Below are 21,750 nucleotides of genomic sequence, written 5' to 3'. Positions count from 1 at the left end.
ACAAATTCATTCTCCAGACTCCATGGAAAAAGCCAGAAGCTATGGCTGGCTTCTATAAGCATGCGGCAGAGACAGGCAAATTTCCCTGAAGCTCACAGAGCAAAGAACAGCAACAGCAGAAAGATTCAGAGAGAGGCCCCACTTCAAATTGGGGGAAAGGTTAGGACTGACCTGAAAGTTGTCCTCTGAACATGCATGTGTGCACACATGCAAGAATTCAGTAAATTAACATTTGTAAAAGCATGTATATATTGATGCTTAGTGATAATAGTAAGCAAAATAGTTTTAATGTCATTATGAGCCTCTTCTTTCATCCCAATTTTCAAATTGCTTAATGTTTGTTCATTTTGCTTGCTGAAGTACATTTTTTAAATTTAGTCTCTACCCTTGTAACCCACAGGGCTGTTTACAGTTATATTCTCAATTTGAAAAGTCAACTTTACAGCCACATAAGCAACAAAATGTCTTGAAATCTACTTGAAGTTACACAGATGTTGTTTGCCAATGAAAATAATAGCATATGAGCTAGAGGGATGGCGTTTGCCTGTAAAGCCAAAGGACCCAGGTTCAATTCCCTAGGACCCACGTTAGTCAGGTGTACAAGGGGATACGTGCGTTTGGAGATCATTTGCAGTGGCTAGAGGCCCTGGTGCACCTATCCTCTCTTTCTCTCTCTCTCTCTTTCCCTCCCTTTCTCATTTCTTTGTCAAATAAATAAAAGTATTTTAAAAAACAAAATAATAGCATATGATGTCCAAAAGCATGTATGTAACTGGAATAGAATGAACACAGAGTGCTGGTAGAGAAGAACTCAAAGGAATAGTCAGAAGTCTATGGAATAAGAGATTATAAGATCAAAAGTAAAGGTCAAGGATTGGAAGAGAAAACAGAGTTGGAGTAACTCTCAAGGAATTCAGAAAGGTAAGAAAATTGTAATTGGCACAGTGAGATCCTTAAAAGAAGGCAACGATATGCCAGGGATCCATTCTGTGTTAAAGGGTAAATAAAATCTGAAATAGTTTCCATTTCAGAAACTTGACCATTAGCAGGGGAGAAAAAAAGATGTTTACTGGGTTTAGTAGAAATATCTTTAAGATGGGGTACATTTGAGGGGATTATGATCACATAACAGATCAAATTCCAAGAAATTCTTAGAACTGTGCAGACCGTGCATGATGGGATAGCCATCTGGGGGTCTTTGTTGATAAACTGTTAAAAACGTTTCTAGTGTGAATAGCCACAAACATTTTCAGTGCTTTTTTGTTGGTTGAGTAAACCGAAGAGCATGAATGCAAAAGCAAAATTTGAAGCCAAATCACAGAAGTTGCCATAAACACAGAAGTTCCCTAGTGAGGACACTGCCTGTGCCTGAATTTCATTTGTTTCTGCTGCTGCCATTTCTTAATTCTTCCTGGGGACTAGCCAGATTAGAACTGTGAGTGAAGACAGGCTGGTCTTGCCCAGATGGTAGATTAGATATAGGTAACATAGGTAGATTGAGATAATATTTAGGGTTCTGATGTGATGGTGGTCTATCCTAGAATGGAAGAGATGTGCTTGCTCTTCTGTAATGGGGCTTGCAACCTTAGTATATGCCTAAATCTACAGCTGCTCCTCAGCTCCCAGATGGCATCCATGGCTGGGAGTACTTTTTACCATCTGTACTTCTCAAAGAGTTTGTGAACTCTCTTTTAATTATTGGGAATAGAAAAACTAATTGGTAAAGTGATTAGATGATGTAAAAGATTCTTAAAATTTATTAGAGCTTTTTATATCCTGTTTGTCCTTTCAAATAAGATTTAAAAGTTTTGAATGCCTTTTGGCCTTCATCTTTGTAACTATCTTCCAGCTATGCTATTTGCACTAATCCAAAATATTCTCTTAATTACTTATATGCAGATTGTTATTTTGAGCCAAATTCCCAAACTCTTTTCTCCTTCTAGTACTGTTGTTGGCATGTGTGTAGAATAACTAACACTGTACGATTATGGAGTACAATTTTATGTGAATTGTTCCATTCATCTAGTATGTTTTTGTCAGGAAAGTACAGTATAATTGTAACTTAGAAAAATACTCCTAATACATTTCAATGTTTCTATTATGAAAAACATTGAAAAGTAGGAGAAGCACTTTCCTAGTTAGAAAATACTTTCATAACTAACTGAAAATAATAGAATGACACCTGACCCTGAAAATGAGCACATTCTCTGCCGTTGGAGTTCTAGATCTGGAGAGTTATACTGACTTTTGTTTTTTCTTTCTTTCTCTCTTTCTTTCTTCCTTTCTTCCTTTCTTCCTTCCTTTCTTCCCTCCCTCCCTCCCTTCCTTCCTTCCTTCCTTCCTTCCTTCCTTCCTTCCTTCCTTCCTTCCTTCCTTCCTTCCTTCCTTCCTTCCTTCCTTCCTTCTTCCTTTCTTTCAGGTTTAAATGTAATTCCTAACAATATGCTATAAATATCCTTAGTAATCAGTAGATACAATACTTATTTACCATCTTTCTCTGTAGGCAGGTTCTACTGGGGAAAATTCTCTAGATAGTTTGTCCATTTATAAAATTAGACACTTGCCATCTTTGCTCATTTTCAAGTTCTCTGTTTACAAAACTATTAAGAAGGTGTGAAATACAGCCAAACTTCCCAGTTTATGGGAAATGTCTGATGATTGCATTTTCTACATGTTCATTGTTCACACATGAAGAAATTTGGCAGCTGTGAGATTATTAAAGTTTAGAGTGTCCAAATCTAATCCTCCCTGGGCTTTTGGATTCCTGCTTTCTGACACTACCATTTCATCCTCCCCTCCCTGACCCCTCTACCCCATGCACACACCCTTTGTAACCAGCTTTGTGGTAAAGGCTGTGGTAGCATTTCTAGAGACTGGCGATTGTTTTCTTTCATTCCATTTATCAGATGTTGTGAATACATTATAGACCATGTACAGATTTCTATCTTCAGGCCATAAACCCCACCAGAGTATTCGGATGAAGGCTTCTTAAGCTTAGAATGTTTCATATATAGGAGTGGAGGAAGGGGGATATAAGAGTATAACCTTTTAGAAAATAATTTTTAAAATGTTCCATATAGAGGTTTTTGTGTTGGTGCTATTATTGGGAGAGGCCAGTAATGGTAGCTCTAATTTAAATGTTGTAATTATTACAGAATGATCTTGCTACCAAGCTTCTCATCAGACACATGAGAATTTGTAGTTAACTCTGGAAGTAGTAAAAAGTGGTTTGCATATGCTGTTATTTTTGGTTGACTTAATTTTGATTTGACTTGATTTTTAATTCATGTAATTATTTCAATATTAACTTGAAATTATTTCTTTGTAGTTATTAAAGATTCTTATGTGGAATTAATGAGTTTTTTTTCTGAATACATGTACTATAGAGGTAAAAGATGTATAGAGAGTAAAATATGATTTGTTAGATTGGTCAAAAGTCAACACTTCTTTGATCCTAAGAGATAATAAATACTGGATATGCACAGGCTGGGTTGAGGAGGGAAAGGGAAAGGAACACGTGGGAGCTTGTGGAGGAACTGCTGTGGGAAAAGGAAAAAAGTGAACAGAATAGCCCCAGTGCCAAAGCAGGCTACATCCTACTTCCATTTTCCCACCATCTCACTTCAATATGGTTTCTAGCTAGGACTACCATTTAATGATCTACTTTGATATCTTTCCAGTACTGTGTACATATTTGAGTGTTTCCAAATGATAGTGGTTATAGTTTTTATTACCCCAAAGGTTATTATAAAGATAAGCAAAATTGCCCCTTCTTGCTAAATAAATTATTTGAATAAAATATGTTCTGAATGAAAATGATGATCACCATTGTTTAGGTGATTATTCAACAGAGCACATACTTAATCTGAAACTCCTTTGTGTTTCATTCACAGGCTGTAGAAGAAGAAGATAAGATGACACCTGAACAGCTGGCAATAAAGAATGTTGGCAAGCAGGTAAGGAAATTGCAGCAGGTCATACAGCTGTATGATGAAATGCTCTTGTAGAATTAAAACTATCTTGGGGCCTGTATATTTTTTTTTCTTATTTGTGTACTGTACATTTCTGTCATTTAAATCTGATGTCAATTTTAAAGGTCATTAAATTTATTTGATGCTATGTTTTCTTGGTCATCCAGAGAGAATAAATTACCAGTCTGTACCTATGATCATTAGTGACAATAATGTATTCAAAATAAATTAAGACTCTCAGGTCCTGAGATAATTTTACTAAGTATACATCAGGTAAAAATAATAAAATAGTATATTTGCTTTCTATATAAACATTTTTAATAGTACATTGTGTCAGTACAGTATACCTGCAGATTTACTTCATCTGTGACTTTTTTTTATTTTTTATTTTATTTATTTATTTATTTATTTATTTTAGTTTTTTAATAGGTAGGGTCTCACTCTGGCCCAGGGTGACCTGGAATTCATTATGTAGTCTCAGGGTGGCCTCGAACTCACGACTATCCTCCTACCTCTGCCTCCCAAGTGCTGGGATTAAAGGCATGCACCACCATGCCCGGTTTATATGTGACCGTTTTTAAAGACTTATTTTGTCAATAGGTAGGTGATACACCTGACAATGTTTAGAATTCTGTTGACTGTACTGATTAAGAGTATTGGGTATTTTACTTTTCTAAGATAAATATACATATTTTTAGCCCCATTATCTGAGGAGAGGAGGAAATACACCAACCAATTAAAGGAATCTACAGATTAATTAGACTGTTTTTAAAGAATGTTGATTACATTTTTTCCCATTTCATGGAACATGGTTATCATATTGCTGATGTTGGCAGAATCTTGATATTTCAGATGCAAGACACTAAGCTGTCTTTGCTTTCAGCCATCCTACCATATGCTCTGATCCCATCACATCTCACAAGCTATGTAGGTTTGGGCCAGGACCATTCTTGGATGGGAAATCTCTAAGAATCACCCAGCTGCCACAAGAAGTAATGTAGATAACTGATAAATGAGTTACCAATTCACTACAAAACCAATTACTCCCAACAGACTAGGAGGGCAAAGGTTTCATTGTATATAATAAGTGAAGAAATCAAATCTGAGTACATCACGAATATTATAAATTTAAGAGTATACTTCCAACCTAAAATGCATCATAGTTCATCTAATTTTCCTGTCTTATGTGATAACAGTCTTGTTTTCAAGTTTTCTACTTATTTTCATCTAATATATAGTATTAGATCACTAACTTGGAGCCTTATCTTCCATAGAACTCACTATTTGAATAAATTGCTTTTTGAGGCTATAGTTAACAGTCAGCAGCAAAATTGAAGGACTCAATTAAAACTAAAACTGAAAATATATGATTGACAAAATTAATAATTACAGACATGTTTTTAGATGTAGTGAACAAATAATTTGGCCTACTTTGTGACAAAAGAAAAACTGTAGGTAATAGAATAAAACCAACATATCTTTATGCTTGCTGTCTTACTCATTACCTTTTACCTAAAATGCATTAAGACTTAGTTCCAAAATAAAAATAAATACTAACATTGTGGTCTAGATACTTGGAGTCACCTGTAGGCTGTTCTGTCTTTGGATTGCTTAAAGAAATGGGTATATTAAAATTATAGTTTAACTAAAGTATAGCTAAATAGTAATCCAGTGAAGGAACATTTATTTTAAGAGTCTTGGGTATTCTAACATACCCTTAAGGAAATGATGCTTTCGTTTGTTATTGTGTGCAATATATATAATTCCAAAGCTTTTAAATTTGGCAAAATACTTCATTTGCCCTTAAACATAAATATAAGTAAGCATTTTAATTTTCAGGTTCTTCATTGCAATGAAATTTTAAGTCTCATTTTTAACCTGGCAGATTTTAAAGATGGATTTGATTATGTTTAAGAGTTGTAACTATTAGGATGTCTGTGATATGTTTTATTTTTTAATGACTAGATGAAACATTCTTAATATTTTAGAATCCAAATTCTATGTGATTTTTCAACTACAGTGACATTTGATCCAAGAATAATTTCTGAATCATGTAAAGCACTGCTTTTGAATTATTATACATAGTTAATATTTTTACCAAGATTTAGAAAGAAAGTAATGAGATTTTGTGTTGAATCACAATAAGCATGCTTGCAAACATTTAGAATGTTAATGGTAGAGAATACATGTACTGCTAAGGCACATATAAACACTACCTTTTATAAAATCTGATGATTGTCTTTTAGAATTCCTTGTTTTACCCTTTATAAAAATCTCTGACAGAGTTATAACATTGATTGTACAAATTAATCTTTCACTGTATATTTTTTTAGTTACTTTTTAACAGATTTGGAAAGTAAAAGTATAATCTGTTTAAAAAGTTAAGTTATTAAGTTTATATAGATTTTGGTATTGTTACTAATTTCATCAGTTCCTGGGGTGGGGGGGAGATCAGGTTATTTATTGACCTACCAGTAATGCAACTCTTCTTTTTCTTACATTTTTTTTTTCTTTTAGGATCCCAAACGTCATTTGGAAGAACATGTGGATGTACTTATGACTTCAAATATTGTCCAGTGTTTAGCAGCAATGTTGGACACTGTTGTATTTAAATAAAGCAACACAGAAATCTATTAGTGATACTTTCAGTGAATATTTCTCTGTTGTTCCTAATGTTCAAAATCAGGGGACCGCTGAAAGTATACTGGTTAAATGTAAGACATCTGGCATCATTTGCAGCACTGTAACACCTTCGGTCTCAGTTGTGCAATTACTTCTGTTTCTTTAGTCAGGTCTTTGTGGATTCCAAAGTTGTACAAACATACATCAAAGTGGACACATTTTGTTAAGATCCCATTTAATATTTGAAGAAATCAGTAGCACAAGTATATTTTGATTGTTGCTTTCAAAATAAAATACATTTACAATGCATGTCTCCTGAGGTCTTTTTGGCACCTGGTGGAACTGACAGAACAACATTTGGTAGTGCTTTGGAAATTTCACACAGATATGCTTCTCTTTACATTTTAAGATCTTATAACACATAAAACATTAGTATGATGACAAAACACAAATGAAAAATGATTGTCATTAATGAATGGCTACTTCATTGGTGAATAACCCAGAAAAAAAAGGTTGACATTTTAAAAAAGTATTTTTCACAAGCTAGCATGGTATATTCAATATCTTAAAATTATGCTTTGAGGATTTCAGAGGAATACATTTAAAACAAAAAAGGGCAGTTTTAATTTAGACTGTGTCATATTTTAAAGGTATTCTACCAACAGTTTTGAACCTGGAGGTCGTCTGCTGGAAGCACCATTAAATTTTCATATAACATGGGTCAAGAAAGTACATAATGTCTTCAAACTGAGGAAAGTAGTCATAATGCAAATTTAATAGCATGAGCTTATAAACAGTTGTTTTTTTCTTCATAGTTCTCAAATTAACCTAGAGGTACTCAGTCAGTACTGACTCTGGCAGTTTTTATAGTTTTCTTCCTGTGTGATCATTGTTCCTCTCTGTTAATTCTCATGGTACATCATCATACTGGGTATCTCAAGGAGTGTGGCACAGGGTATGAAGGCAAAGATTTAATATTTAATTGTAGTTTTCACCTTTCTTAAAATATGGTAAGAATATTTTAAGGTTTAGAGTTGTTTTGAATGCTGTGATAGACCAAATTACTGTCTTACTTGAACAATTGTAGATAGACTTTTGTGGTTACCTAATGAAGTTAACAGAAACTGAAAGGGCTTAAACTCCCAGTATGTTTCAGGGTGTCATTTTGTGTTGATGAAGTTATCTGGGTACTTGTAGCTTGTCCTATAGTTTCTTTTAGATTTAGTCATGGTATATTGTTGCTATAACGTGTGTGTGTGTATGTGTGTGTGTGTGAGAGAGAGAGAGAGAGAGAGGGAGTGTGTGTAAATTTAACTTGTAATTGCATCTGCTTTAAAGACCCAGCACCTCTCATGCTAAAGCCATGATCAGAACCATGCATTCATGCAGCTTTAAAAAAAAAAAAAAGGAATATTTAATGGGGGTTAGACTTTCCCTTTTGCTTAAGTCATACTTCTCTGCAGGTTTTGGGAGATATGGTTTCTTTTTTATGACTTATTTTACAGGTATTGTTGATAAGAACTAGCTAAGATGTCTTTTATATATTATGCTCTCAGGAGAAACCTTCAGTATTCCTAAGGCTGTTCTTAATTTTCTGATTAAAAGAGTGTGTATTTTTGGTTTATTTTTCACTTAGTTAAAAAAAAACAAACCTGAGTTCATTATCTGTGACTGGGAAAGCTTACACAGTATCTGTCTTTTGCCCTATTTGACCACATGGTCTTTCTGAATTTCCCATAGTTACATATCACTTCCTCTTACTTGGTTCATGTTGGAAATATTCCCAATTTCAGAACCTTGCCATAAATTCTTACAATAACCTACTTTCTTAGTAAAGTAAATCAAGATAACCTAAGAGAAGACAATCACCAAACACCCTTTGTCTAGAAATGTACAACTATATTAGTAGCAACCTGATGTTCCAGGCCCATTTAGGCATTGAACCAACTTGTTTAAACACAAGTTCAATAAGCTATTGAAGACTGTGCATGTGCACATGCCAAAGTGTTTATATTAACACTGTTAAATGGCTCTGGAAACAACTGCTTCTACTGCAAAGATGTCCCTCTTTCTTCCCTGTGGGACAATGAGAGGCCCTTCTAAGTGTGATGTGCCTGGACCAAAAACATCTTTGTTTTACAGAGATTCATGTAGAGTTCAAACCCTAACCCAGGCCTACACTAACAAGACTTCTGATAGGGCTCATGTGCAGTTCATATTGAGAACTGATTGACAGTAGAAGTGATGGGGAAGAGTCCTTGTTTTCCTTCTGAGCATACAAAAATTGCAAGGCTAGGCTTGTTTGTGAGGAATCACGGAAATTTGTACTGATTATTCAAAGTGGGTCAGAGTGTACATTTATCTTCCATTCCTAAAAAACTAGAGAAGGTTTACCTGATTTTTTTTTTTTCTTGTCCTTTTACAATGTTAACACCGCCATTTTAGCATTCTTGAAGGGACCAGTTCACTGTTGAGAAGGGCAAAAGCTGGGGGGTGAGGGGAAGCCCAGGTGGTATCTCACCTTCATACATACTTAAAGCTCTGTGTCCATCCACCGAGGAAGGAAAATGATGCTTGGAAGCAGCAGGAGGAGAGGCACTTGAGTACAGAAGTTGATGATGGACAAGAGGAAAACAGCTGGACAAAATGGGTTAAAAGACTACGAGGACACGTTGGGCAGGGGTTAGGGGTAGTTAAGGGAGTCAAGTGATGTAGCTGTTTTTCCCATTGGCCCCTTAATGCCTTAACAGCTAAAAAAGCCTGCCCGTTGATGAAGCTTCCTTGCCAGGAGCTGAGGTTTCTTTTCAAAAGGAAAAATGGGTCTGGCTTTATTTTCCGCCCAGCAAATTGCTTCGACGTGAGTCTGAGACATCTGGTCGTTAAACCTGTCCAGCATAGGGCCGCCAGTACCGCGCCTCGCTAGCTCACGGCTCCCTGCCTGAGGCGCAGCTGGTCTCCTCGACAGCCAAACGCCCAGCCCTTTTCGGGGAGTGGCTCGGTCTGCGCTCAGCACTGACCGCTCCATCCCAAATTACCCTACAACCTCAACGCTGTAAATAGGGTTAGCCCTCCCGCTGGCGTGCCCAACACCCACCCAGTGTCCCCAGCGCCGCTGTCTGGGGAAGATGCTCTGGCCAAGGGAGGTGGTCTGCTAGCTTGAAGGCAGAGGCACCACCAAGACATGAGAAGAGTGAGGCGGGGTCCTCGCCAGACTCTCGCCTGGCGATTCTCAGGTTGGGGCGGAGCCACCTCGCTGGGCAGAACTGCGCTGGGGCGTCGCGCCCTGGCCCGTCCTGCACGGCAGCAGGCGGCCCGCTAGGACAGCCACAGGAGGGCTGCAGGGACACGGGGAGCAGCTTTGGGCACATAGTGTCAGGTGCTCCTGGCACTCTGTACTGGCCGACCGCCTGGACTCTCTCCGGGTAGAACAGGTACTAGGAGATCTTTGCTCCCTACACCTCTAAATTGCTTTGGTCCTCGTGCAATTTCTGCCAACAAATATTATTTTCACTATTCCTTCTTGGCTTTTTTCCCCTCCTTTTAATATTACTGGCATGGATTATTTTTCGTCTCTCCGGGTTATGTAAACACACACACACACACACACACACACACACGTGTGTCTTCAGTAAGATCACTGCATTGACACCACATCCAGTCTGTGTCCCCAGATCAGCGCTTCTGACGAGCCCATTTGCACCTGGGATTCAGCCCTCTTTTCCTGGCAAGGCTTCTGAACCTGCCACCAAGTCACCACCTTGGAGGGAAGGAAAGGCAGTGGGACCCAAAGGATGGAGAGCGCCTGCCCCCATTTAGATACTCTTCAGATAATCTGCAACCAAGTTGGCTGATAAAATATTTAGTAAAGACCCAGTAAACATCACTGCAAATACATTAAAGCACTTCAGCCCAAGAGCTTATGATTATTTCAAAACTTAGAAAGGAGATCATAGATTGTCACTGTTTCTGTACTCTACCAGGAAACCGAACCTTCCCAAGGTGGGTGGATGGGTGGGTGAGCTGCTGCTTTGCGCCTCCACTTCTCCCCTCTCCAGCTTAACACTGTGTCCCTCAGCAGCAGAGATTTATTTATGTATGGAGTTTGAAAGGTGGGGGAGGGGCGTCAAGGACACGCAGGACCTACTCACAAAGCACCAGAACCAGCACCAGCTCAGGTGTTGTGTATATTTCTGTATTAACTGGAAAAGACAGACTGGAACTTTTACCGGGCGAGAAGAGGCCACCGGCTCGCGCTTTGTATACTTTGCACTTGAAATCGTTACATTCAACTGAATATTTGGCTCATTCAGATCCGAAAAGTCTCCTAGCATCATCGAATTCCCTCCTCTGCCCCTCCTCTGTAAAGAGAGGATGGTGGGGGGAGGAAATGTTTAGTAAATTGCACATCTTTGAATCTTCCTAAAGCAATGGTCACAAAGCTTAAAGGTGACATAACAGAGCTCACGTAAACCAACACATATTCCCCACCCCCATCAAGCCAACAATAAAATCATCCCCTTCAATTTGCCATGATCGTCGCGACCAGGAGCCAGGTGATTATCCTAATTAATGTCTATCTAATTAAATTACTGTCAGCAGTTAACCAATGGCAGGAGCCGTTTCATCGGCTGCATAAGCAGCGAGATCAAAAGTGAGCCTTTTCTGATTGCTGCATAGTGTCAATTGGCCAATCTCTTCTCCCAGGGAAAAAAAAAAGTAAATCAAACCTTTGAGAAGCATTTGCTGGTTGAAGTGCTTTCTGTCTAGTGAGGGGGTCTGTGGATTTTAGCTTATGATAAATAGGACTTTAAGAACCAGGGACGGGAGGGTGAGCATCCAGGTTCTAGAGCTATGCAGCTGGAGCACTGCCTTTCTCCTTCGATCATGCTCTCCAAGAAATTCCTCAATGTGAGCAGCAGCTACCCACATTCAGGCGGCTCTGAGCTTGTCTTGCACGATCATCCCATTATCTCGACCACTGACAACCTGGAGAGAAGTTCACCTTTGAAAAAAATTTCCAGGGGGATGACGAACCAGTCAGATACAGACAATTTCCCTGACTCCAAGGACTCACCAGGGGACGTCCAGAGAAGTAAACTCTCTCCTGTCTTGGACGGGGTCTCTGAGCTTCGTCACAGTTTCGATGGCTCTGCAGCAGATCGTTACCTCCTCTCTCAGTCCAGCCAGCCACAGTCTGCGGCCACTGCTCCCAGTGCCATGTTCCCGTACCCCAGCCAGCACGGACCGGCGCACCCCGCCTTCTCCATCGGCAGCCCCAGTCGCTACATGGCCCACCACCCGGTCATCACCAACGGAGCTTACAACAGCCTCCTGTCCAACACCTCACCGCAGGGCTACCCCACGGCCGGCTACCCCTACCCACAGCAATACGGCCACTCCTACCAAGGAGCCCCGTTCTACCAGTTCTCCTCCACCCAGCCGGGATTGGTGCCCGGCAAAGCGCAGGTGTACCTGTGCAACAGGCCACTTTGGCTGAAATTTCACCGGCACCAAACGGAGATGATCATCACCAAACAGGGAAGGTAATGCTACTGTCTTGCCTGCCGCCGTTCCACGCATGACCCTGGGCGAGCGCACCCAGGTTGTGACCGTCAGGGCAGCGAAGATGTGGGGTCGGGAGTGGAAGGCGCTCTGGTGCGCCCTGGAATTGGCTGGTTTTGGAAAAGGGGAAAGTGGAAGGAATAACTATCACGGTAAGGTGGGTAGCGGGGTGCCTACTAGACAGACGCGGTAGGAGAGCCAGGCTGGAGAAAGGCTGGGAAGAGGGAGAGAGCCGCTGGCCAACGCCTGGCTCAGGGAGGAACGCAAATGCTCGCCAGGACCAACGGTTGCAGTCGCGGGTCGCCAACCCCGCTCTCCACCGGAGCAGAGATGCCCGCTCACTCCCCCACCGGCTCACTCACTCCTCTCCGGGAGAGGACCTACTTCTTTTTCTCCCCTACTATCCCTTTTCTAGATCAGCAGGCATTCATTCCTCTATGCTATGAGAACAACTTTTGCCTTGCTGTTTGGCGCCCCGCTTCTTGCATTTAATCTTTAACATTTATTTTCTATTCCCCCCCGCCCCCCGTTGTCTCTTTCCTTCTTCATTTAAACAGGCGCATGTTTCCTTTTTTAAGTTTTAACATTTCTGGTCTCGATCCCACGGCTCATTACAATATTTTTGTGGATGTGATTTTGGCGGATCCCAATCACTGGAGGTTTCAAGGAGGCAAATGGGTTCCTTGTGGCAAAGCGGACACCAATGTGCAAGGCAAGTCCTTCCAATTAACACGTTTTCTTGACACTTATTTAGGTGAGAATCATTAATTAAAGGCTTTGTGGACTGGCTCGAGCGACTTTTAAAACGATCGGCAAATGACTTCTTAAAGAAGAGAGGGACAGGGAGACAGACTGAGCGGCAAGAAAAGGGAGAATTATGCAAAAGCTATTTTAATCATTCTCAGCTAATAGGAATAAAGCATGGCCTTAAAAAAAAAAGCCCCAGCTAATGGGCCTCCCAGTGAAAGGTGTGTGTGTGTGTGTGTGTGTGTGTGTGTGTGTGTGTGTTACGTGGTCAGGAGTTGGGACTGGGCAGTAAAAGCTATTTTAGTCATCCTCAGTTAATAGAAGAAAGCATGGCCTAAAAAAAGCCCCAACTAATAAGCTTCACAGTGGAGTAAGGGGTGTGTGGTGTGTGTGTGTGTGTGTTTATGTGCCAAGGAGATGGAACTGGGCAGTGCCCGGGGCATACGTAAACAACTTATTTCTTTCTCTAGGAAATCGGGTTTATATGCATCCGGATTCCCCCAACACTGGGGCTCACTGGATGCGCCAAGAAATCTCTTTTGGAAAATTAAAACTTACGAACAACAAGGGAGCCTCAAATAACAATGGGCAGGTCAGTGGCTCCACTCTCTCTCCCTTCTCCCCATTTCATTTCTCTACTTTAAAACAACATAGCATTAGCCTTTTTCCTTTGCTTCACTGAAGACTTCAAAAATCCTATATCCACCCTTCAAAATTATATTTGATTTATGCATTTGTTCTCTTTGCCTTTCGCTGAGACCCCATTCCGGAATGCACAACCTTCCCAAGTACAGTTATTGAGAAAGAACCCCACACGATCTGCAGGTTCCGAAAAATCTTTGTTCCTCCTTAAAGGAGGACCGGAAGGAGGGACCGAGGCTCGGCAGTGGGGCTCACGGTCCCTTCGGTGCCTAGCAGATTTCGTTCTCCGAGGTGTGAGGGCCAGCTTGCCCCGACACCCGGTCCCCAGCCAGAGGAGTGTCATCGACAGTCGATCCGGGCGGGCTCTGGTTGGCCTCGCGGGGCCTGGCCCGGGGCAAGCAGCCAGCACGAACCGCCAGTTTCTCTTGGCCGGACAGATGGTGGTTTTGCAGTCCCTGCACAAGTACCAGCCCCGCCTGCATGTGGTGGAAGTGAACGAGGACGGCACGGAGGACACCAGCCAGCCGGGCCGCGTGCAGACATTCACTTTCCCGGAGACTCAATTCATCGCTGTCACAGCCTACCAGAACACCGATGTAAGGAAGCCCGGGCGCTGGGCGCGGCGGGCCCGCACCTCCTGCATGCCCTCCTCCTCCGGCCCTTTTGGGCTCGCACACCTGCTACAGCTGGCCCAATTGCGGGTTTTAGGCATAGGGATAGGGATCTGCTAGGTGTGTGTGTGTGTGTGTGTGTGTGTGTGTGTGTGTGTGTGTGTGTGTGTTCGCGCGAGCGCGCGCGCGTGTTTGTAGTGGTGGTGGTGGTGGTGGTGATGGGGGGGTGGTAAACCCTTCCTATTGGCTCCAGCCCTGGTCTCCTAGACCACCTGTGTAGTGGCCAGGTTGTTAAGGACCTTTCTTTTGGGAGCTTTGATTTGGTCTTCAAATTAGACCACGTTAAAAACTCCTTCCTTCTTTCCTTCTTTCTCTTTTTAAAGTTCTCTTTCTTTTAGGAAACAGACAGATCTCCCCCTTTTCATTCTTGCCAAGCTTTGGGATCTAAAATAACTTTTTTTAAATCTCAGAACTCGTGGTTGAAATGGTCCAACGTACATCACTGTTCTGGGATCCTAAAAACAAAACCATAGCCATGGATATATGTGAAAACCCCAGTACCTTCATTAGGACTGATGGAGTTCTTTAGCATCAGCACGTCTTCAATGTTTGAAAAAAAAAAAAAAACTGTTTTAGGATCAGATTTGACTTCTAGAAGTGAGAGGTTTTGGGATCATGTAAGTGAAAAAAGTCAGAATTTAATTTTAATTTCAATTCACATCCGGTTTTTAAGATGCAGGTTCTTCAAACTGTTAGAATCAGCCACCTTTTAAGAATACTGTGAAATGCTTGAAAATAGACATCGTTTGGTGACAAAGTTCTTAAAGATTTTTTTTTTGGTCTAAGTGCATTTTGCAAAAAAAATATTAAACATAAGAGTATGGTTCAACAAAGATCCCAAAAGAAAATGCATGATGAATTTAGTGTTCCTCAAAACTTTCATTTTTCTCATACTTTTTCTTTTTCACATTTCCATCTAGTCTCTCAAATTTTTGTCAAAAAACCTTGCTTTTTAATGAAACTGTAGGCCTCATGCCCCTGTAAAAAATGGCATATATTCTCAAACACACAACCTCCCTGTATAGAAGGTGAGATCACAGTCACCCTCTCTTTTTCAGATTACACAACTGAAAATAGATCACAATCCCTTCGCAAAAGGATTCCGAGATAATTATGATACGTAAGTGACTTTGCATATTCCTTTCTTGATAGTTGTTGAATTGACCTTAGCTCAAGGCAGATCATTTTGTGCAAGGGTTTTAGAAGGTGAAAAGTGAGTGTAGACTTGTTTGAGATTTTCCTTTATTGTTGGTTTCTTCTCTCTGGTGACCTTGGTGACTTGGATTTGTGTGACTTTGGTCACAGGTTTTGTCCACCTATGTTTAGCTTTCTAAAAAAATCCCAGAGTTATGGGAAGGCCTGTGGGGCTGGCTAGGTCACTGGGTAAACCTCCCTAGTTCCTGGTGTGTGTGTTGAATGTGGCACTGCATACACTCAGCTAAGATTCTCTGTGTCTGAAATGGGCAATTCTGCCTTGAAAGTATGTGTGGCTCTGGCATTTGTTACAGTCTTCTTGGCATATGTGACTTTTATTTACCCATTTCCAAGTTTTGCGTAATAGCATTTCCTATACAAATTTACTATGGATGGACTGCATAAAAATATGAACCCACTACAGGCAAGTCCGTTTGCATCTATGGTATAATTAAGTGTGCTGGTTCCTATTTCTTCAGGACTCCCTTACCTCCCATCCTCTTCCCTCTTTAAGCATAAGGCTGTTCTATGGGACACCAGCAGGTGTAAACCAAATGCTTTCTAGACTGTTTCTAGGGTTCTTTCTCAGGGGCCACCATAGTGCCCAATAGCTTTCAGATAGTTATGTAGCAAATTTAAAATTAGGATTGTGGGCCAGGAGTGGTGGCGTATGCCTTTAATCACAGCACTAGGGATGCAGAGGGAGGAGGATTGCCACCATGAGTTTGAGACCACCCTGAGACTACATAGTGAATTCCAGGTCAGCCTAAGCTACAGCAAGACCCTACCTCAAAAAAACAAACAAACAAAAAATTAGGATTGTGGGATTCATCTACTTTTCCTGGCCACAAAAAGAAAGGTACATGCCTCTTAATTTCATGGGTTTGGGATAGACCTAAATAGTTGAAGCTGTCTTTGGTTAGAGATAAACCAAATGCATATACCTACCTGCATACCTACACAGGTAGGTCTTTTACTCAATCTTTAGATACTTACTTTTCTTCTTGATATTTTATAAGAACTTGGAAAGTCATGCTCTTACTGCCTATAACCTTCTTGCATGTCCCTCAAAACTAGTTCAAAGGAACTAGACGTGGCTACTCTAGTTTTCAAAATATGAAAAGATAGGCCCAGCACAGTGGAAGGAATGAAGCTCAAGGGACCAGGGATGCTAGAAGCAAGTCCTATAGATTTTTGAGCTTTTAATTTTGTTGTAAACATCTGTTCAAGATCATTTCATTTTGCTCAAATCAATTCAGTAATCCGCAGTGGGTTGAGACCTGGATGGGCACCCAAACTATCATTTATAGACTGCTTTTTTTAAAAAAAAATAATACTGTGGTGGTATACAGAAGATATTTGTACCTTGCTAGTTATGTTCCCTTCCTGCTTCCCTTTTTAAAATTCGAAACAGGGATTAAATTTCAGGGGGAAAATTTTGTGCAATAAGCAGAATGCACCTGAACAGCCATGGCAAGTCCCACTGCCCCTCCTCTTCTGAATACTTGCTGTTGGAAAAGCCACCTAAATCACATATCTGACATAAAAAAATTCTTCTTTATCTGAGTATATGATAACTAGGTTTTGAAGGGTGGATAGTAGTAGTGGATTTAACTTTACCTTTCCCCTTCAATGTTAGTTATTTGGTTCTGGCTTGATTCAGAGAAATAGGGGAAAGCATAAGAGTTCAGGGCTTACTAGAAGGTTGTTTAGCCACACCTCAGAGAATTTCCTCTGCAAAGGATTCAGGTTTGACCTGACTGGGGCTGTCCTTGAAGAGTCTGTTGATTAACATGCTGAAGTGTGAAAGAGGAATCCCTTCTAATCACCATCCAATCTCTGGTTTCCTCTCATGTCTACTGGGATTTCCTAGGTCCTGGACCTAAAGTCAATCTTTATTTTATCTAAGGTAATTTCCAACAACACAATCTCTTTTGATTATTGAGCAAGTTATTTAACTTTTCTTTGCCTCAGTTTCCTTTGAGTTAAGTACTAGTTCATCCCATTTTCCTAATAAACTGTACTAGGTAAATAAGGCCCTATTTGTACAGCCGTGAACATCTGAGCTCTATTTATCATGGTTGAGTGATTGGAAGATGTGGGTAATTATTTTTTTCAGTTTATTTTTGTTTATTTGAGAAAGAGAGAGAAAGAGTGAAAGAGGTAGAGGGAGAGGGAAAGAGGGAGAGAGAGAGAGAAAGAGAAAGAATGAGAATGGGCACGCCAAGGCCTCCAGCCACTGTAAACAAACTCCAGGTGCATGCTCCACCTTGGGCATCTGGTTTACATGGGTCCTGGGGAATTGAACCGGGGTCCTTTGGCTTTGCAGGCAAATGCCTTATCCCCTAAGCCATCTTCTCCAGCCCAGTTGTGAGCAATTATGAGCAATGGATCAAAACCTGGGTAGGGAACATCAGAATAGAGTACATGTTATACTTCTTCAAGAATTGTATTGTTTCATGAATGCTATTTGCAAGTAGTAACTCTTGTTTGCGCTGGTGGAGGTGAGGGTTAAAGGGGAGATAAGAGAGCAAAAGTACCTGTAAAGATTCCTAGCGATGCTCAGGGTCTCAGAAGGCCAGTGAAGGCCAGACTTTGATGATCATTACTACCTGGATGCGTGTGCCTCTTACCCTTTTCACGTGGTTCTTTTTTTCTAGGGATTTCTTAAACTTATTTGAAACGGGGGAGAGAAATCATCTGAAGTGCCAACTGGACACGGGGAGGGGTGGGAGTCTTAAGAGGGCAGAGGAAGTGGGTGGTTCGTTTAGAAATTTCACTCGGAATTTTACCACAGAGGCCCACCAAGCAAATAGGGGCTTAAAGTCTGTACACGTGCTGGAGAAGTGGGATGAGAGCCCCCTGCTGAGCTCCTTTCCAGGCCTGGAGCTTGTGTGTGTGTGTGTGTGTGTGTGCGTGTGCGTGTTGGGTGTGTATGTGGGGGAAAGAGCAGAGATGGCCCGCTCAGGTCTCCACAGGCAGCCTTTCAGTACAGCTGCACGACTCAGGCCCGGGGAGATGCAGGCCTGGTGACCTTTCTCGATCGGTCGGTCTGCACATCTTGTTATGGGCAGCGCAAGTTCCTGGTGGCAGGCGTGGGGGGTGGCTTTCCCCGAGGGACCTCTGCGCCACCCCTGGGTTCTCTCTCTCTCTCTCTCTCCCTTCCCTGCCCCGCAGGATCTACACGGGCTGCGACATGGACCGCCTGACCCCTTCGCCCAACGACTCCCCTCGCTCGCAGATCGTGCCCGGCGCCCGCTACGCCATGGCGGGCTCTTTCCTGCAGGACCAGTTCGTGAGCAACTACGCCAAGGCCCGCTTCCATCCCGGGGCAGGCGCGGGCCCGGGGCCGGGCACGGACCGCAGCGTGCCTCACACCAACGGGCTGCTGTCTCCTCAGCAGGCCGAGGAGCCGGGCGCGCCGTCGCCACAGCGCTGGTTCGTGACTCCCGCCAACAACCGGCTGGACTTCGCGGCGTCGGCCTACGACACGGCCACGGACTTCGCGGGTAACGCGGCCACGCTGCTCTCGTACGCGGCGGCGGGCGTGAAGGCGCTGCCGCTGCAGGCCGCCGCCGGCTGCACGGGCCGCCCGCTCGGCTACTACGCCGCCGACCCGTCGGGCTGGGGCGCGCGCAGCCCTCCGCAGTACTGCGGCAAGTCGGGCTCCGTGCTGCCCTGCTGGCCCAACAGCGCCGCGGCCGCCGCGCGCATGGCCGGCGCCAACCCCTACCTGGGCGACGACGCCGACGGCCTGGCTGCAGAGCGCTCCCCGCTGGCTCCCGGCGCGGGCGCGGCCGACGACGCCAAGCCCAAGGACCTGTCCGATTCCAGCTGGATCGAGACGCCGTCGTCTATCAAGTCCATCGACTCGAGCGACTCGGGGATTTACGAGCAGGCCAAACGCAGGCGGATCTCGCCCGCCGACACGCCCGTGTCCGAGAGCTCTTCCCCGCTCAAGAGCGAGGTGCTGGCCCAGCGGGACTGCGAGAAGAACTGCGCCAAGGACATAGGCGGCTACTACGGCTTCTACTCGCACAGCTAGGCCGCAGGGGCCAGGTCCCAGCCCCACGCGCCCCTGCAGGCCGCCCCAGCTCCTCCGCCCCGTTCCTCCTCTTCCTCCTCCCCAGGCCCACGATCCTGTCCTCGGCCCTCGGTGACCCGTCTGCGCGCAATCAGTGCAGGCCTCCCTCCAAGAGTTTAAACTTGGCTTTCTCTCTCCCCTTCACCTCTTGCACAGCCACGTCTGCAAGTTAGCGCACCGACCTTCAAGCTTTGCTGTTAACCTTCTGGTTTTTCCAATTTTTCCTGCCTGTGAAGTTATCCTCTTCACAGTCCTCCTCCCACCCCTCGTCTTTGTTTTTCTTCTCACCCGCTACCTCCTCCCCTCCCCCCCAGTGAAACTTCACCTTTAGGAGACCTGGGCAGTCCTGTCAGGCAGCAGATTCCCGACCCGCCTTGTTTTTGCCTCCCCATTAACCATAGGATGTTGACTCTAGAACCTGGACCCACCCAGCGCGTCCTTTCTTATCCCCGAGTGGATGGATGGATGGATGGTAGGGATGTTAATAATTTTAGTGGAACAAAGCCTGTGAAATGATTGTATATAGTGTTAATTCATTGTAACGAATGGCTAGTTTTTATTCTCATTGTCAAGGCACAAAACCAGTTCATGCTTAACCTTTTTATTACTTTCTTTTCCTTCCTTTGCTTTTCTTTATCTCCTCTCATTCTTTCTCTCTTCTTTTTATTTTCTTGTGAGATATTAAATATTCTAGGAGGCTCTGGAAACTTGAAACACTCCACAGTGATGGCTTTCTCACTTCTCAAGTCAGTGTATGATATAATTACTATTGTGCCTAGTGCACACAAAATAGCTAAGGAGAATCCACCGGAACACCTGTAAAAGATAGGTGTCTGTTCATACGCAACTCGATTAAGTGGCATGATACCTGCCAAGCAGAGATAACTGGAGTATGTTTTCCTCCCTTACTTCTAAATAGAATAGCTCGACATCAGCAATATTATTTTGCCTTATTTGTTTTTCCCCAAAGTGCCAAATCCATTACTGGTCTGTGCAGGTGCCAAATATGCTGACGAACTGTTTCTGAGTATCTTTTCAGCCCCTCCACCTTTATATGCTGTAAATCTTTGTAATGAATATCCACTAATGATATAGATGACTGAATTGTTGGTAACTATAGTGTAGTCTAGTGAAGATGAATTGTGTGAGTTGTATATTTTACTGCGTTTTAGTTTTGACAATGATCTCCCCCACTACATAGAAACAGCTGAAATTTGACTTTCTTGGGAAGACACTAGCATTATTGCAAGTAAGGCTGATTCTTCCGGACCCAAGTCTTGTTATATTTGATAAGGAGCATTAATCCCCCCCGGAAATAGATTAGTAGGATTTCTAATGTTGTGTAGCAAACTTATACTTTTTTTTGTACTTTAATGTGAAATATGCATCATACACAATATTCAACCTAGATTCCAGTCCATAGGGGGGATTTTTTTTTTCCCAATAGGAATTCAGGGTCTAAACGTGTGTATACTTTGGCTCTTCTGTAAATCAAATGTTGTGATTTTTATATTTGTTTCGTTTTGTCTGTGAATTGAATAATTTATACAAGTACACACTCCATTGAGAAACGTTTTCTTCTTTTCTTTTTCTTTTCTTTTTGCTCGTTTGTATCGTCTGTGTATAACAAGTAAAATAAACCTGCTACAATGCTAACTATGATGTTTGAAAGCAATTTACAGCTTGGAAATAAATTGTTATAGGTGATTACTATTAAGAGTTAAGGAAGACTAGCCTGCCCCTATTCTGATTTGGGGCAGTTTGTTTAATACCAACCAACTCCTATTTCCTCCTTAATTTTGTTTTCTAGTATCCCAGGCATTACTTTTTTCCTATTTGTTTAAAAATTAATTCACTTAGTTGAGTTACTCTTTACTGTGCTCCCCTCCTGCATCCTAGGAAAATATGTGCCCATTCTTTATCTTATTGTGTCTCTTCACTTCCTCTCAGGTTGGAAATATGGGCAGAAAGAGGGTCTTTAAATGCGTTGAGCATTTCTTTACATTTGATCAAGTACGGCATCACGCACTGAGTAAAAAAGTTGGATGTAATTTCAAGCATGTCACGATAGGAGGGTGACTGTAGATGGGGAGAATCAGGTCTTACAAAGAGGCCTTTGGAGGTCAAGGGCGAACTGTTAGATGCAAACAAAGAATGGCGTGCATTTCTGAACGTATGATTTCCCGGAATTGTGCAGGGGCTCGTTGGAGGAGGACTCTCAGAACAAGCTTATTGGAAAGGCGATTTTTAAAGGAGT

General features: G+C 42.4%; 2 protein-coding genes across 4 annotated transcripts in view; both read left to right on the top strand.

Moving 5' to 3' along the window:
* The window catches only part of Psmd14 (proteasome 26S subunit, non-ATPase 14), a 109,508-nt gene extending 102,606 nt beyond the window's left edge, over window positions 1-6,902 (top strand). For all 3 annotated transcript variants that reach the window (XM_045147432.1, XM_004651881.2, XM_045147433.1), the window contains 2 exons: window positions 3,894-3,956; window positions 6,489-6,902. In XM_045147432.1, the coding sequence (XP_045003367.1) occupies window positions 3,894-3,956; window positions 6,489-6,587 (162 nt within the window). In that variant the 3' untranslated portion in view covers window positions 6,588-6,902. The remainder of the gene's footprint in view (window positions 1-3,893; window positions 3,957-6,488) is intronic.
* Window positions 6,903-11,214: 4,312 nt separating this feature from the next.
* Tbr1 (T-box brain transcription factor 1) lies at window positions 11,215-21,149 on the top strand. The gene is made up of 6 exons (XM_004651882.3): window positions 11,215-12,136; window positions 12,713-12,867; window positions 13,373-13,494; window positions 13,982-14,140; window positions 15,274-15,335; window positions 18,587-21,149. The coding sequence occupies exons 1-6, from the start codon at window positions 11,445-11,447 to the stop codon at window positions 19,452-19,454; spliced, it is 2,058 nt and encodes a 685-aa protein (XP_004651939.1). The 5' UTR covers window positions 11,215-11,444; the 3' UTR covers window positions 19,455-21,149.
* Window positions 21,150-21,750: the final 601 nt, after the last annotated feature.

Source organism: Jaculus jaculus, chromosome 4 (genome assembly GCF_020740685.1).
Source record: "Jaculus jaculus isolate mJacJac1 chromosome 4, mJacJac1.mat.Y.cur, whole genome shotgun sequence".
In the NCBI taxonomy this organism is placed as follows: Eukaryota; Metazoa; Chordata; class Mammalia; order Rodentia; family Dipodidae; genus Jaculus; species Jaculus jaculus.
The sequence above is the reverse complement of the archived record's forward strand: the minus strand, read 5'-3'. Positions and strand labels throughout refer to the sequence as shown.